This window comes from Dysidea avara, chromosome 8 (assembly GCF_963678975.1).
Source record: "Dysidea avara chromosome 8, odDysAvar1.4, whole genome shotgun sequence".
Taxonomy (NCBI): domain Eukaryota; kingdom Metazoa; phylum Porifera; class Demospongiae; order Dictyoceratida; family Dysideidae; genus Dysidea; species Dysidea avara.
Window position 1 is genome coordinate 31,050,823 of NC_089279.1, and position 17,144 is coordinate 31,067,966.

Here is a 17,144-nt window from a genome sequence, read left to right on the forward strand (position 1 = left end):
CATAGTTGTATAAATCCGGGCACAGATTATTCAGCACTAGACCTGTATACCTGCCGAAATCAAGTAGCCAAACAGCTAGTCATCTTGAGCATTTCCACTTCACGAGGTATATATATAGGCAAACTCCAAACTATCATCACTTCGATGTTCGCTTCGATGAGACCACACTATTCATTTTGGGCGGTCACATCTCCGTATTTCAGATTTAAATATAATAACTCGTAATCTACGGGGCTATTATTAGAAGTCAGACTCTTAAATAAAGACGCAGCGATTATTTTCCATGCAAGCGTTCGCTACAGTCAGTGGTTCCCTAGTGGATAGAATCGTAATCGTGAACAGTGTATTCATGCGTGGCTGCCACGCCAGGAGATTTTCTGATTACCGGGCAAGGTGAGCTGATGCCTGGGAAAATTCACGGGTATTTCCGGTTGTAGATACGCCACTGTTTAAGTTATGTGACCCATATTACCCCCTTTCCAATAATACCGGCCAGCCTTCACACTATTTGGATAGATCCTGCATGATAATTTTCGCTCCCCTCAATGCGTAAGGGGCAAATCGTGAAGTTGCACGTGTGTTTATCACATGACTTTCTTTAACACCACAAATTGAAAACCGCGAGTATAAGTAACGTAAACAAAGAAAAGGTTACGATGCACCCACTCAATTTAGATCCTGCTACTGTGGAATATTTTAAAAACAATTTCTGCTGCTGGTGGAGCTACTATTACTAATACAGCTATAAATCTGTATGAATAAACTGGCAATATATTAGTTCATAATTAATTTATCAACAACAAAATTTTATGATCTACGGAGAATACGACACTTGATTAGCGACCCAGTTATGCAAAGACTAAGTTGATTCTGCGCCGTCGCCGTCATTCATATACTGTTACAGTAATATCAGGAAAGCTATAAAGCGGTATAATAATCATTTCCTAGTTATTTCTAGTATTACTACAGTTTTCAAAAATGGCTGCAGGCATCCCAAATACCGCTACTGAAGAAACTGATGGATACGCGTATGAATTTGTACAACCAGTTCCAGACAGACTGATTTGTCGGATTTGTCATGATCCCTGTCACAATGCGTATATGACTATATGCTGCGGGCACAACTTTTGTGAATCGTGTTTGAACAAGGCTCAGAAAATTACGTCCGAAATAGTCTGCCCTGTGTGTCGTAAAGAAGATTTTCAGGTTTTTCCAAATTCTCAAGCTAATCGAGAAATTAGAGGTCTTCATGTCTTCTGTGTAAACAAACAAAGAGGGTGTGAATGTCAGTGTGAAATAAATGAAATCATCAATCACTGTGAAAGTGCGTGCTTGTTTCAATCTGTGTGTTGTCCAATTAAGTGCGGGAAGGTGCTAAATCGAAGAGATCTAGCAGATCATGCTAAGAATGAGTGTCCTTGTCGTACGGTTGTCTGCCAGTATTGTTACAAGGAAGGAGAATACCAATATATAGCAGGAAAGCACTTTGATGATTGCACTAAAGCGCCTATACCTTGTGCAAACAAATGCACTGCTAGAGGAATTCCTCGCGACGAAATAATACTACATATGAAGGAGTGTCCTCTTCAGATAATACAGTGTGAGTTTCACAATGTAGGGTGTGAGGAGAAGATTATGCGGAAGGACTTGGAGAAACATAACCTTAGTTTCGTGGATAAGCATCTCATGTTAGCCGTTTCTGCTTTCGCATCCACGGAACAACAATTGTATGCTTGTCAAAACGAAATAAGAGAATTAAAAAATCAGCAAGAAGCCATCAAGGTTGCTTCTAAGCATGAAATAGAATGCTTAAAGAATAATGCAAGAAAGATGGATAAAAAATTTGATTCAGAGGCTATACAAATAAAATTCCAAGCCGAAATTGATAAATTGAAACGTGATATTGACGAAAAGTATGCCCCACAAAAGAGACTTCAAGCTTTAGAAGAACACCTTGGAATCAAGTCTGGCCAAATCATTGGTTACCTTCCATGGGCACACGAGATACATTCTACATCAATAAGAGGTGAAGAAATATGTCCGGTTATTATTAAAGTTCCTAAGTTTCATCGTATGATGAAAAATGAAACAAAATGGCACAGTGATCCTTTTTACTCTCATATCAGGGGATATAAGCTGTGCCTACGAGTAATTGCTGCTGGATCTGGCAGTGGCAGAAGTACTCACTTGTCACTATTTCTTTACATCATGAGAGGTCAATATGATGGTCATGTGAAATGGCCAATAATGGGAGCATTTGAAATATCACTAATAAACCAATTAAAGGATGCTGAGCATTATCCCAACACAGTAAGGTATAGTGAGAAAACATCCTCCAATATTGCAAATAAAGTATCTACCAAAGGCAGTGAAGTGGCTTCTGATGGCCTTGGGCGTAATGAATTTATCTCTCTAAGAGACCTTATAAAAGTAACGGAAACTTGTCAGTACCTCAAGGATGATTGCATCTTTATTAGGGTATGCAAACTGTAAATTGAAAGTGGAAATGCTATGTTTAATTGTGTTTTGTATATTACACAGGGATACATTAGCTTAAGGTGATTATATTAATTAATTGGTAGTGATTTGTAAGTATATACTTACCTAGTGATATATTGCTTTTGCTTTGCCAGATATGTTTATATTACAGTATATTTCTTCTTTTTGTAGTTAACACATTATTATTATTATTATTATTATTACTATTTAGCAAATAATAAAACACATTAAAGCATACACACAATGAAACAACAGTAAATATGACAATTAAACAAAAAGAATATATCTCTCATAACTGTCAATAAGATGTCTCTTATTATTATTATTGTAAAACACACATCATGTACAACATGAGAAATTAATTATTCTGAAACTATACCATAGTTCAGGAGTGTTCTGTTATAAATCTTCTTAGGATGTGGCAGGAACCCAATAGGATGCTTTTCTGTAGTTTAGAAATCAAAGTTCCATAGTAGATGTTCAAAGATTGGAGATGCTTGGCCAAACACGTGGGGATCAATCCAAGGGAACAATCATAAGTGGCATATTATCTAGACCATACATATACAGAGCTGAAAAAAGCATTAAAGATACATGCGGTTACATTAATTAACTAAGCAAGTATCAATGTTAATTGTAGATGTTAATTGTAGGGGTAGAAGGCTAGTTAGTCTCTTAGTAGAACACTTCTCATGATCCTGCACAAGCCCAAAAGTGCCGCTTTCTGTAATTTAGAAATGATCTTCATAATAATATCAGCATCTTCAACTATACTCTGAAGGGTAGCTTTTAATTCTGATGAGATCAGGCCAATTGATATGACTATTGGTAGTATGACAACACGTTCAAGATGGTAAGTAAGTTTCATCAGCATGGCCAAGTCACTATACTTTGCAATCTTTTCACAAAACTTTGAGTGAAGGTTGCTGTCACTTGGAATACTTACATCAATAAGGTAAGCAGAGTTATCTTGTTTGTTCCATTGTACAATATCTGGGCGGTTACTCGGACAATAGCCAACCACTTGAACAGTTTGATCCCAATAGAACTTAATTGAGTTATTCTCATAAACTGCCTCAGGGTCACGCCAATAATCCCTAGTATGGGATCCAACAAGGTAGTGATATAGTGCCTTTAACACTTGATTATGCCGTCTCAAATACATAGTAGGGGCAAGAGGTGTACAGCTACTTAAAAGATGCTCCATACTCTCCACACTTCGCCTGCAAATGCAACAGCTGTCGCATACATCAAGGCCAAAAATATGGTTTTGCATCCATCTAGTTGCAACTACACCATCTTGAAAAGCTAAGATCATTGATTCATTGTCACTGGTTATGTTACGATCATGTAACCACAAAAAGGAGAGATCCATATCAAATGTCCCTAAAGCCCTTTTGAGGAAGCCACTATGAAACACATGTGACTGATAATCTTTTTCTAAGAGCAAATGTTGTTGAGAGGATAAACACTGCTTTACTAGTTTAAGCAACTTATGCAACTGACTGGTTCCATAGCACACACCATTAAACCTGACTGTGTTATGGAACCAGTCAGTTGCATAAGTTGCTTAACCAGTCACTTGAAAGGGGGCTAGGGGGCTTCAGCCCCTAGCCCCTTTCCGCCTCCTGGAAATAAATAAACCTCTCCCTGCAGGGGTGCATCCAGGAGCTGGCAATGGGAGGGGCACTAACAAGGCTAAGTTGTAAGTGGTTTGGATCTTTAGAGAGCAGAATCTCTTGTTAGTTGCATAACCAGTCACTTGCGGTGATCATTTCTCTGTTATTATTATTATTAAATATACACACAGCAATGCTGGAATTACAACTAGATGTAAAAAATAAGTTATATCCCACACTTTAGCCAAAAGGTTAGGATTTTAATGTTCTGTCACAAACTGACGTAAAATATGACAGGCACTCAGTAAGACACACTTCTGCATCTTCGGGATGAGGTTAGCATGATAAATCTGTAATGTTTGTAGTTGATCTTTTAAACCTTCAGGAACAGAGCCAAGGGAACCAATGATAACAGGAGCCACAGATGCTCTTACAGACCACATTTTCTGAATTTCAATCTTCAGGTCACTATAGCGTTGCCGTTTTTCAGAAATCTTTTGGGAAATTCTACTATCTCCTGGTATAGCAACATCAATCAAAAAACAGCAGTTCATTGTGAAATCAAGGCATATTATGTCAGGCCGGTTGTGTGTCAGATGTTTATCTGTCTGAACTGTAAAGTCCCACAAGAGTTTCATTGAAGTATTGTGAAGAACGGGCAATGGGCAGTGTTCCCACCACTTGTCATTGATTTCAAAGCCACCTTTTTTTGCCAACTCCCAATGAACCAACTTAGCAACAGCATCATGCCGTTTCTTGTAGAAAGACTGGGCAATGACACTGCAACTTGTGAGCAAATGATCGACAGTTTCTTGCTGTGAACCACAAAGACGACAATTAACAGGCCCAGGCTGCTGAAAAATTCTAACTTTAATTAAATTAGTAGGAACCGCTTGATCTTGACAAGCAAATATAAATCCTTCAGTTTCCTTTTTAAGATTGCTGGCAGAAAGCCATTTCCATTGAAAATTCATATCAACAGAGTCCAATGTTTCACGAAGGAATTGTCCATGTAATGGTTTGTCTTTCCACATTTCAAGGTTTTCCTGAACACAACGGTACTTGTAATCATCTGGGGTTTCATTAAGCTCAAACTCACTGCTAATGTAAACTTTTTGAAGCCAGGGTTCAGGGTTAGATGCCAAATATTTACTCAGATTTAACTTCTCCCGGTACATCACTTCTTCCACAGCTAAAAGCCCACGGCCTCTTAATTTTCTTGGGACATACAATCTATGGACATCATCAGTTTTACTGAAGCACTTGTACATTGTTAACAATTTCCTGGTAGACACATCCAAACTTCTCACTTCAGCCTGTGTCCACTTTACTATTCCTGCAGTATAATGCACTAATGGGATCGCCCAAGTGTTGATGGCTATGATGATGTTCTTCCCATTTAGGGCAGATTTCAGGGTTTTCCTCACTCTCCTTTTGTAGTTAGTGATAACTACTGACTTGATTTTGGAGTCCTTAATCACATTATTTTCAAACACTCCTAGGTACTTATAAGACTAAAAAACATCTAAAGCTTTTATGGTAACATCATCTGGCAGAGCAATATTGCTGCTTTCATTATTATTATTATTATTATTATTACTATTATTAATACTTTACACAATTTGTATGAATTGATTTAATTGTTTTCACAGTGGTGTTGATCAATCTGCATGCATGAAGCTGTACTTAAAAAGCCTTGCTTCAATAGACACATGTGTGTGCATGTTGACAATCATTGCGCACAGAATTCTTGAGGTATTTGCATATATAGACAATGGAATGTATTGTTTACTTGAATGCAACATGACTATGCTTCTGTGGGCAACAAGTTTACCAAGCATTATTTGTATTGTAGCTACACGTATGTGAAAGTAATTAATTCCATCAGTATATATTTCCATTGTGTATGCTGTTTACCTGCTTAATATTATGGCATAATATATTATTGATCAAGTCGAAATACAACACAGCTATGATATATGCAAGGGCCTAGATTCAGAACACTATATTATAGCTACAATGTAGTCCCAAAGAAGCTCTGGCAAGGCATAATTGAGTTAAAAATTAGAACACAATGCATGACACAAATTACTTGTACTAAACAAAGTTCAGCTTAGGTCATCAACAGATTCTAGTTACAGTACTAGCACTCTGGGGAAGATGCAGCGGCGGAGGAAGTAGTTGATATGAGGGGGGCTCGGCTGACCCAGACTTATTTCTATAGTTTGGTAAGGTGAGACCAAAAGAATAGGTCAAGAGTTTTCCACCTCACCAGCTACCATTTCTCTAGCTGATAAACTACGTAAAAATCGTTACATAGCTCGCTACACACTGACTACTTTATTAGAGTGATTGCTCTATTAGAGTATCTCGATCTTTATCACGGTTTTCAGCCCCACTCCAAGAAAGATACTTTCGGTGTGATATCATTCAGCAGACCGAGGGGGGCTTCAGCCCCCTAGCCCCCCTTTCCGCCTCCTGGAAATAAATGAATCTCTTCCTGCAGGGGCGGATCCAGGAGCTGGCAATGGGAGGGGCACGAACAAGGGTAAGTTGTAAGTGGTTTGGATCTTTGGGAGAACAGAATCTCTTGTTAGTCGCTATGTTTTAAAGCAGCGGTGATCATTTCTTAGCAGGTTGTTTTTTTGTCATTATGGCCTTTTCAGACACTTGAAAAGGCTTGCATACCAGCAACACGATAATTATTTTTAGAAACGCTTAGCACGTACGAAGGTGTTGGATGACGGTTTGACAACTGTTTTGACTTCGGTTTCAGGTGAGTTTATAATAGTGGTAACTAATTTTCGTGAGTTATATAATTATATAAATTGTTTTTGGTCTGACAGGATGTATAGTATTTCTATCAAAAGAACTGAGTAGCTATGACTATTCCACAGGGGGGCGGCATTTGCCCCAAGTTCCTCTTTCTGGATCCGCCATTGCCCTGATAACGGGCTATTATAGCCACATTCAGCAATGCTTGACATCTTAATTACTACATCTGGAATAACAGTAACTTACGTATTACAAAATCTAATGTTCATAAGGCTATTGGCCCAGATGGGAATCGGTGTAAGAGTTTTAAAAGAGTTCATGCCTCAATGTTGAATCTCATATTTAACTACTCTCTTTATACTATATAGTACAATTGTAAGTGGCTGAAAGACAGACAATAGTACTCTTATCTACAAAAGGGCGACTGTTCATTCTATCTCACTAACCAGTATTATTATAATCACTACACTAATGCATGCAGGATTAGATGTTTAAGTCCGGATCATTTAATTCTTTATTCTGTTTGTTTCTTATCACTGAATCTCCATCTTTTGCTAATCAGCTTCCCTCTTTTGTCTAGTTACTCTCTGTCAAATCAAATAGCACTGAAAAATCAAGCCCGTAGCCTTAGCTGTTATCAAGTTACACTTGTCTGAAGGTATCAGTGAGTCACTTATATACTTACTTAGTCAGTCAGTAAAAATTATGTTAAACAAGACAGGTGTTAAAAGCATTGAGGGGCAAGCCTGAGCAAATATTTGAGAAGGTATAATGTGTGATTATCATCATGAAGTCCATTATATCAAAGGGGGAAGTTGATGGTGGCTATTGACTAGTTATCAGCCAAGGGCTCATTACATCTTCTTTAATGATACCTCTCTCTTCTTTGTAGTAATGAACTATTGTGCTGTTCTGGTGTCATCTCAGATCTTCTCTGTTTTGTCTGGCTCTTCTTGCTTGTTTCTGTTGTTAAGTTTCTTTATCATGTTTTGTCTATACAGGTGTCTACTCCTTCTTCTACATCAATACTTTAGGAATTTTTGTAACTAATAGACCAGGTTTATTAGAAAGCTGCAATGTAGTTGATGGAATTTGTGATCATGATGTAGTGCTTGTCTCCTCATCCATAACAGCAGACCTACCACCACCTACCAGAAGAACTATCTATCTTTGGTCCCATACAGATTTCAATCTTATTAGGCAGACTGCTCAGTCACTTCAGCAACAGTTTATCAGTACACATTCAACTTCAACATCAGTTGATATTCTCTTGAATGATTTTATGTCCATCTGTAATACTTGCATGGACCTGGTTCCAACCAAACTTTCTTCAACTAAGCACTACCACCGTTGGATTAACAGCCACACTGTTAAAACAGTCATGTGCATATTGCATGTTTTTTCATTTGGGACATTTGCCACATATAGCACAATATTTTTCATGTAGTATGCATGCATTTTTTGCTTGTGTTTCACACATAAAAATTTTGGTGAGTCAAACATGCTTTCCGCATTCATTTTGCACATTTTCTCTGTATCCCACAATTACTAGTCCTTTTTTCTTTAAATGTTTACAAAATACACAAATACAATAACGTGTATACAATTCTGTTTGCTGTAGGTGACACAAGTCTCTCCAGATGTCAAGATTTTGGAAATTCTCATCAGATAATCTCAGATATTCTCACCAGAGGATGACCTTAGATGTTATTTTCAGATGACCCGACCAGACCACACGTTAAGATGATCCCAGATATTTTACCAGAAGACAACTGCCACACATTCAAGATTGATGCTGCTACACCACCGCATCATCATTTTTTATCTAAAAGTAGAATATTGAATATCAGTTATCACAATGAAATACCTTTGCATACCATTGAATTCACAGGAGAATTGTCCTTCAGATATACCCATAGTTAAAGGTGTAAATTAATGTGGTTGTGCATACAAGCAATTACCTTGCATAAGGCAATAGTATTTTGATTCTGTTCAGCTCCACTTTACCTAATGAAAGTTACTGTAAATCAGGAAAATTTCGGCACAGAAAATTATCATCTATTAAAATTTTGATGCAACAAATTTCGTCACTAGAATAATCGATGAAAATTTTTTGACAGAATGCCTATAATCTTAATATTTGTATGTGCAAATTATTTGTATAGTTAAGACAATTCGTCGTTTTTATTTTTGATGCAACCGGCAACAAAACTTTTGACAGCGAATTTTTCCTGATTTATGGTATCAATCACTGTATCACACAATTTTTATTCATCACATCATAATCATCCTTGAGAAACATCTGTAGAATCTTCCCAGTAGCTGTAGGTAGATAATGTAAGCAGTTATGTGACACTGCAGTTTTCACTAGATGACTGGGAATTCTCATCACGATCCCACACTTTCTCACTAGATGATCTCACCAGAAGATGATCTACCAGAGGACGTTCTTAGATGTACATGTCAGATGAGCCGACCAGATATTAAGATGATTCCAGACATTTAATTAACATTGATGCTGTATGGTCATTTTTGATCTAAAAGAACAACATTGAATAACAGTTGTCACAATGAAATATTTTACATACCATTTAATCCACAAGAAAATTGTCCTTCAGATATTATACCTATAGATCAAGATGTATAATGTGGTTGGGCACACAAGCAATGTGATTATCTTGCATAAAGCACTTGTGCTCATCTGTGCCATTCTGTGGTTAATAGTAGCTATCCAAGACACCACACAGTTCCACTTAACCTAATGACATCATGTCATTACATGTAGAATTTTCCCAGTGGCTGTAGGTAGATGATGTAAGCAGTTATGTAAACTGCAGTTTTCAGTACAGTACCTCAACGTAGCTACTCAATGGTGGATCCAGGATGGGGCATTTGGGGAAATCCCCCCCTCCTCTGTGGCTTCTTTAATAGAGATTCTGTATTCCTTATCAGGCCAAAATCGATTTGCATAACTCATGAAAACTGCATTTACCATCATTTATTGCAAGCTCACCTGAATCCAAAATTAAAAAGCGGTCAAACTGTCCCACGGCACCTTCCTTCATACTAAGCGCCTCTAAAATAATTATCGTATTGCTGGTGTTTAAGACTTTCATTAATTCATAGCTTTTTAAACAGCTTTTTACAAACTTCACAACCATCTGCAAAGACCATAATTATAATTACCAAAATCAACCTATTATGGAGTGATCATTGCTGTTTAAAAATATAGCAACTAACAAATCGACTCATTGGATTCTTAAAAAGAAACCTCCACAATGCACCATCACAAATTAAAGAACACGTCTACAAACAATTGCTCTTACCATCATTAGAATACTGCTCAGCCATCTGGGACCCCTATCATCACACTAGTATTAGTCAGGGGCGGATCCAGGAGTTGGCAAGGGGAGGGACACAAGAAGCCAAGTTGTAAGTGAGCCAGATTCTAATTCAATGTTGCATTTTTGAGGCAACAAATAATCACCTCTTAGTAGTGTTTCACTGTTGATTTTTGCCATTTTTGCCTTTTCAGATGGTTGTGAAGTCTTAAAAGTTGTTTAAAAGGCTCTGAATGTCTTTAACAAATACAACACGATAATTATTTTTAGAGGCGCTTAGTACGTACGAAGGTGCTTGGTGACGATTTCACAGGTAATTTGACTTTGGTTCGCTTTGATTTCAGGTAAATTTGTAACAACTGCTAGTAAAATGTACATATTTTCATGAGTTTCTTGGCCCAACAAAGTTTAGTAGTTATTTTAATCAGAAGTATGACTGCCAGTGGCTCCTCCACAAATTTAGGGGGGGGGGGGGGCATTTGCCCCAAATGCCCCATCCTGGATCCGCCATTGTTAGTAAACTAGAAATGATTCAACACCGCGCTGCTCGTTTCGTTTTGAACGAACCCTGGCACAGATCTAACCAAAACCATGATAGCATCACAGACATGTTAACCAGTCTTGAATGGCCTACACTTCAAAACAGGAGAACAATTGCTAGACTCACCTTCCTATTCAAGATTGTCAGGAACTTACTAGCAATACCTGATCATTGCTTACCGTCACCAACTGCAGTGTCCTCCACCCGTGCTCAACATCCTCTCAAGCTAACTCAATTGCAAACAAGAGTTGATGTATGAAAATACTCCTTCCTCTCTCGAACAATTATTCAATGGAACTCTCTTCAAATTCCTAACATCGACACAACAGATCTTGAAACATTTAAGAACGCTGTAAGTATTATATAATATGATTGTAATGCTCATTAGCGTGTTTCCCTAGTGGGCTTTGCTAATTAACAATAATAATAATAATAATAATAATAATAAGAGAATCTACTCTCTCCAACCACCTACAACTTAGCCAGTTTGTGCCCCTCCCCTTGCCAGCTCCTAGATCCGCCCATGCTGCTCGTAATACTTCTCTCAGCAGATGTATTTCTCGAATCCCTAGAGGTCTGTAAGTGTTGGCTGCAGTGTCCATAATATCTCGCAAATTCGCTCGACAGTTCTTTCCGGCCGATATGGGACTAAATTATGAACACAACTGCAAAGAAAATATAGCTTTTACTTACGGGTTGAAAACTGGCTTGAAGTGGCTTGTTCATTTTCGCCACAACCCGTCCACTAATCAAGGCGCCGTCGCTATAAATCCGAATAAATGTAGAAGATTGACGCGGAACACAAAGATATAACAGGGGCGGATCCAGGAGTAGACATTTCCAACTAAATTAATAACTAACATTCCATGCATTCATTGGTATGACAAATATTGTGCTATTTTTCAAGGTCATTTTAGTGCAAACCCCACCTCAATCGGTGGTTCCTATCAAAAGATATAAGCAAAAGAAGTTGACAGCGTGATGATTCAAGTTTTGTGTACAGCATTTTCAATGCTTTTATGTATATCACATGGCACCAAACACAATATTCAAAGTGTCATAAATCTAGATAGGAAACTATGTCATAAATCTAGATAGGAAACTATGTCATAAATCATTTTTACCTACCGTCTTCAGAGCATGTTCTGTTATAGACTGAGGTTCTTGCAGGGCATCCCACTGCTCTTAGTCCAGAACACAAGTGCCCTGCTCCCATATCCTGACAAAGACATGTTAAGTGAGTTACAAACCCGGTTGCAAAACTAATGTAGCACCCATGCTGCAGTGAAAATGAACTGGCTTCTATAGTGCCAAATATTACAAAGGCTCTTGGCAAGGAAGCCACCAAGTACAAAGAGGATGGAATTCCTTGACCAGAGGCTGCAATGAAAAACAGACACACATTTTTAAACAAGTGTAACTATTTAGCTGAAGAGTCACACACTGTGACCAGGACATACTATTAGTAGAAACTTCAATAAAGTGGAGCAGCTGTAATATGTCAAACTTAAGGGCAAGGTGGAAATAGCTATCAATCAAGAAGATATTAAGTGACATCGATACACCAAGAGAGCAGAGAGACATCTAACAAGGAGTGACATGATGAGCTAATGAAAGTTAAAACTCAAGCTTAAGGAGTAAACATGCTGATAATTATGATGATAAAGATGGTAGTCAATTAAACAGGTTCAGCCCAGGTGATCACACTTTGTCCCAAGCAAAAAAAATTTTCATGATGGTTCACAAACTCTGATATATGGTACTGAACTATGTGACTAACTTGTAGCTATACTATACCCTTGTAACTGTGTACATGTATATACCATGTAGATATTATTGTTTACAGTTTTTATCACATGTAGAAGTTTCATTGGTACTGTACAAGAAATGTATTTGAAATTTCATTAATACTGTATAGGAGAAATCTGTTGGAAATGTCATAGATATTGTATAAGGGAAATCTATAGGAAATTTCATAGATATTGTATAGGGGAAATCTATAGGAAATTTCATAGATATTATTATAGGGGAAATCTATAGGAAATTCCATAAATATTGTATAGAGGAAATGTATTGGAAATTTCATAAATACCTTATAGAAGAAATCTGTAGGAAATTTCATAAATTCTGCATAGGGAAAATCTATTGGAAATTTCATCTGTCCAGTGCAGGAAATCTGCAGGAAATTGTGCCCTATCATGTAGTAGGAAATGTACAGGAAATTTGCAAATTTCCTGCACATTTCCATCTCCCGGATATGTGCTGGAAATGTCACCTGTCCTGTAAATTTCCTGCACATATCCTGCCTGCTCCAGGAAATGCCACATTTTTCCTGTGTGTGTAGATGCATTACCCGTCTGCTGGTTCCCCTATGCTGGATCTCCTTGGCTTATGCGAGACAACAAGCATGTGGTTGCGGCATGCCAAGTCTTGTAACTAACTATAAGAGCTTAATAGTATCCCACAGTCTACCTACCTGCATTAGCGTACATACATGACTGTCAGCTGCGGAGCTGAACAAACTGCTGTATTTGTGACTCAGACATAAGATATACTTACTGCCACAATAGCATCTAAATGGCAAGCTGAAAGTGCATGCCTACCACAGCCACATTATCTCCATGACATCATCCTGGGATGGATGGTCCTGTTGTAGCTCAGTGGAGATTGTTGATAATGTTGTAGTAATATCTAGCTACTCCCATACTTGATAAGTTCCTGTACTACACCCTGTAGCTTTATTATCAACTCAATACAACTCTTCCACTAAGCTTTAATACCAACTCAATAAAACTCTTCCACTAAGCTTTAATATCAACTCAATAAAATTCTTCCGCTAAGCTTTAATATCAACTCAATAAAATTCTTCCACTAAGCTTTAAAATCAACTCAATAAAACCTTTCCAGCACTGCAAACAATTGCTGATACTGCTGCTCTTTAGCTGCCACTGCTGCCCTGCTATAGCATAGAATGATCTAGAACACAGGCAGGTTGCTACATATGGTACCATTTCAAACCTGTTGTTGATACCTTCTAACATATTCCACAATGCATAGTGATCAAGCTAACCCTTTTGTTAGTTGTTTACTGATACCTAGCCTGCATAGTGCTCAACCTTAGTCTCATAGACAAATGTTGCTATGGCCACCTTCAAGTTAACACTGTTTAACCTTTGATTAAACTTGTATTAATCTGCAGATATAAACTGAGGTATACAGAACTAGTCCTCATTCCCACAATCAAATCGGTGGAGATGTGAGGATTTTTCTTATGCAATCAGAATGAGTTTCTCGGCAGTCATGCAGGATATATTTGGCGTGCCTTCATGAATCCAAGTGAGTTTCTTAAATCTCTCCACGATGAACTCAGGGTCAAAGTTGACCCTGACACTGTAAATACAGTGGTTGTCACAACACACTAGCACAGGCATGATATTATTGTCCAAACTGGCACATCCTTATAAGAGTAGTATGCACACCACAATGGTCACACTAATAATAGTGTGATCATACATGTGTAGCTGAAAAAAAAACACTTGTGCTTTCAGGAGTGGATGAGTAGCATGTGACAGCTTTATTATCAAAGTCAACACCATAACGTTATTGTGAAATCTATAGTTTCGCAATTGGTGTTACGTTCCTGGAATGTTAAAAATCTACAAACAGTACACAACACTATTAGTCAGTCAGAAACTGACTGCTTTCAAATCTATATTTAAACATTGTTTTCAAGATGCATATAAAATCTATATCACCAAGCCTGGAGTTTGAAAGTGGGTTTTAATTACTCAACTAAGGTTTACATGTTCTACCCTAAGACATGTTCTGGCCCCAACTGATCATCAGTGCACAAATGTTCATTTCTGTGCACATTGTTTTCATCTTTCTACTGTTGTCTGGTTTCTGATGACATCTTTGAATGTGTTTTATCTAATGGAATTTCAAAGAGCTAATGGAAATTAATTTTGTTGATACTAACATACCAGCTTTGTGCATCAATTTGAACTGTCTATGCAATGGCTTAGCACAAAATGAGTTTATAGTTATATTTATAACACATAAATTCAATTAAATTGTGACTGAATTTGACAAAACCCGGCTTCGACGCACAAAACATCGTTAGGAGATATGGCGATTTTAAGTAATCATTGTGTAATAACTTCCCAGTGCCTACAGCTGTGCAAACAAAATTTGCACCAAGTATGCATCTATTTACTAGCTATCACTGAGTGGGTGTATACATTTCTGATACCCAAAATTAGCCCTGTTTTGGGCAGCTTTTCTCGAGTGGGTAATAACATCACAGGTGATAGTAATAGCGTGGGAGGGTGGGGGTGGATGGTGGTCTTAATATACGGGTATAAAATGGAGTAAGAAGACGATTGGAATCCAGAGGCCAAGTTTGGGCTCTCCATGGCCCTCAAATCACTCCAAATTGACCGAGAACACTATTGGTGAGCTCTCTGTGAAGTCCCAGCTCACTACACACCATTATCACAAAGCCATGGCCATTCAATGGCGCCAATCTCCCACTCGTGGCTTTGACAGGGTCGGAAGAAAGCTGCCACAGAAACCAGACTTGCCAGTCCTGAAGGAAGTACAGTGTGGAATGTGATAGTGTATTAGGCCAGCAATCCATTTCTGGTAAAAACGTAAGTTTGATTTTGTGTGCGTGGAAGCCTTGTTATGTGAAATCCGGTCACAATTGATGATTTGCTATCCATCCACTACCTTTAAATGATAAAGGATGCCACAGAATGCCTAACACTAGAATCATCTATAATAGCAGAAAATGGTTTTTCATTTACCAATCTTGGTTGGTGTCATGTGCAGCAATATACAGTCACATTGCTTGTCTTGTGTGCTTTACACACCATATCCTGAAAGTGTGCCTGCACCCTATGGTCATGCTGCTGGTTAAGTGTGCTATGACCACCTCAGTTTTAACAGTGAAGTTTCTATGATGTAAATTTACAAATGTTTGTTTTTTATTTATCATTTTTACCAGTTAGCCAACATTCTGTGTTTCCCATCTTGTGCCAAGACATATTTGCATGTGGGCAGGTGATCTATTCCCACTGTTCCATTATAAGCTTTTCAAGCCATTATTTCCTGCATCATCACAACCATAGCTAACTTCAATAAAGTTTTCTTAAGTTTGTGCTTAAGTTTACAGGAAAACAGTGCTGGCTTTATAGTATACTGCTTATTCAAGCTTGTGCTTAAGTTTACAGGAAAAAATTCAAAGTTAAAGTAGTGCTGACTTTATAGTACACTGACATATGAGGTGACACCCTTAGAAATCAATTTTACTAAACTTGTATGGCTATGCAGGAAAAACTGGAAATAATGGAAGAATACAGAATAATGGAATAGTTTAATGATGACAGTGCACAGATCCAGGTGGTGGACAGGAAACTGACGATTTATTTGGAGTGGCCTAGATGGTGAACACAGAATGCAAAGCCTGTACAAGGTATTTAACCAGTAGCAGAAATTGTTATGCTACCTGCATGCAGACAGATATCTTGTAGATGGACTTTATTTATGTTGAGCGTTTGTATAGTAATGACGTATGTGCCATGGCTTGCACAACAAATTCTGTTAGCTGCATGTCATCCAAAATAAATTCTCCACTTCCATCTACCAGCCAGATTGTATACCATGTAGGCTCACTAAAATTGGCGCTTGTAAATGTGTGTCAGTGTGCCAATAAGCCATAGAACAAGCAGGCATAATTTGTCGCTGTGTTATTCCTGAAAGATAAATGCCAATAAAAGTAAAAAAATGGGGGGATGGACAGACAGCCTGCCCTCTAACGTGTAAATATTCTTGGGTTGGAGTGACCAGTTGATGTCACAATTATCATCTTGCAATTGGTACACATATAAAGCACAAAATTTTTATGTATCCATATACAGTGCAAGTTGGTTTCAGTCATACTTATTTTAGTGTGGAGGTTGACAGATAGCTATGTGCTACTTCTCATCAGCATTCAGCGAAGGTGGCTTTCACTGCTATGATTAGATAAGGATCTTAATTAAGGCAATAACTGTGACTGGGGCTGCGAAAACAGGGCATGTGGGCACAAACTACATCCCATCACTCTACAAGTCATATCTCAGTACTGGAAAAGTATATTTCCATTCTGTAACTTGCATCATGATGCCAATTACATTTTTACTAAGAGCTGAAAATTGCAATGCCATAGCATAATGTTACAAAAAGTTATGAGTGATGAATGTGTGAAAAAGTAGGCAAAAATCATGTGCCCACATGCCCTATTATTGCAGGCCCGGTCACAATTATGTCAGTAGAGCATCGTGTCGTTTAGCACTTAGTAACTTGTGACTGTGCAAATCTTTACGT

The 17,144-nt window shown here is 37.9% G+C and overlaps 1 protein-coding gene across 6 annotated transcripts; it reads left to right on the forward strand.

Annotated features, from left to right (window-relative positions):
• The first annotated feature begins 246 nt into the window (after positions 1 to 246).
• Positions 247 to 9,514, forward strand: LOC136264579 (TNF receptor-associated factor 3-like). Of its 6 annotated transcripts, XR_010705217.1 has the most exons (4): positions 415 to 2,478; positions 8,515 to 8,724; positions 8,785 to 8,818; positions 9,265 to 9,514. XR_010705217.1 is itself a non-coding variant. In XM_066059344.1 (2 exons), the coding sequence occupies exons 1-2, from the start codon at positions 979 to 981 to the stop codon at positions 8,563 to 8,565; spliced, it is 1,551 nt and encodes a 516-aa protein (XP_065915416.1). In that variant the 5' UTR covers positions 415 to 978; the 3' UTR covers positions 8,566 to 9,514. The 6 variants fall into 6 exon arrangements, 1 of the variants encoding a protein (XP_065915416.1); XR_010705215.1 differs by having other exon boundaries at positions 8,515 to 8,818; XR_010705216.1 differs by lacking the exon at positions 8,785 to 8,818.
• Positions 9,515 to 17,144: the final 7,630 nt, after the last annotated feature.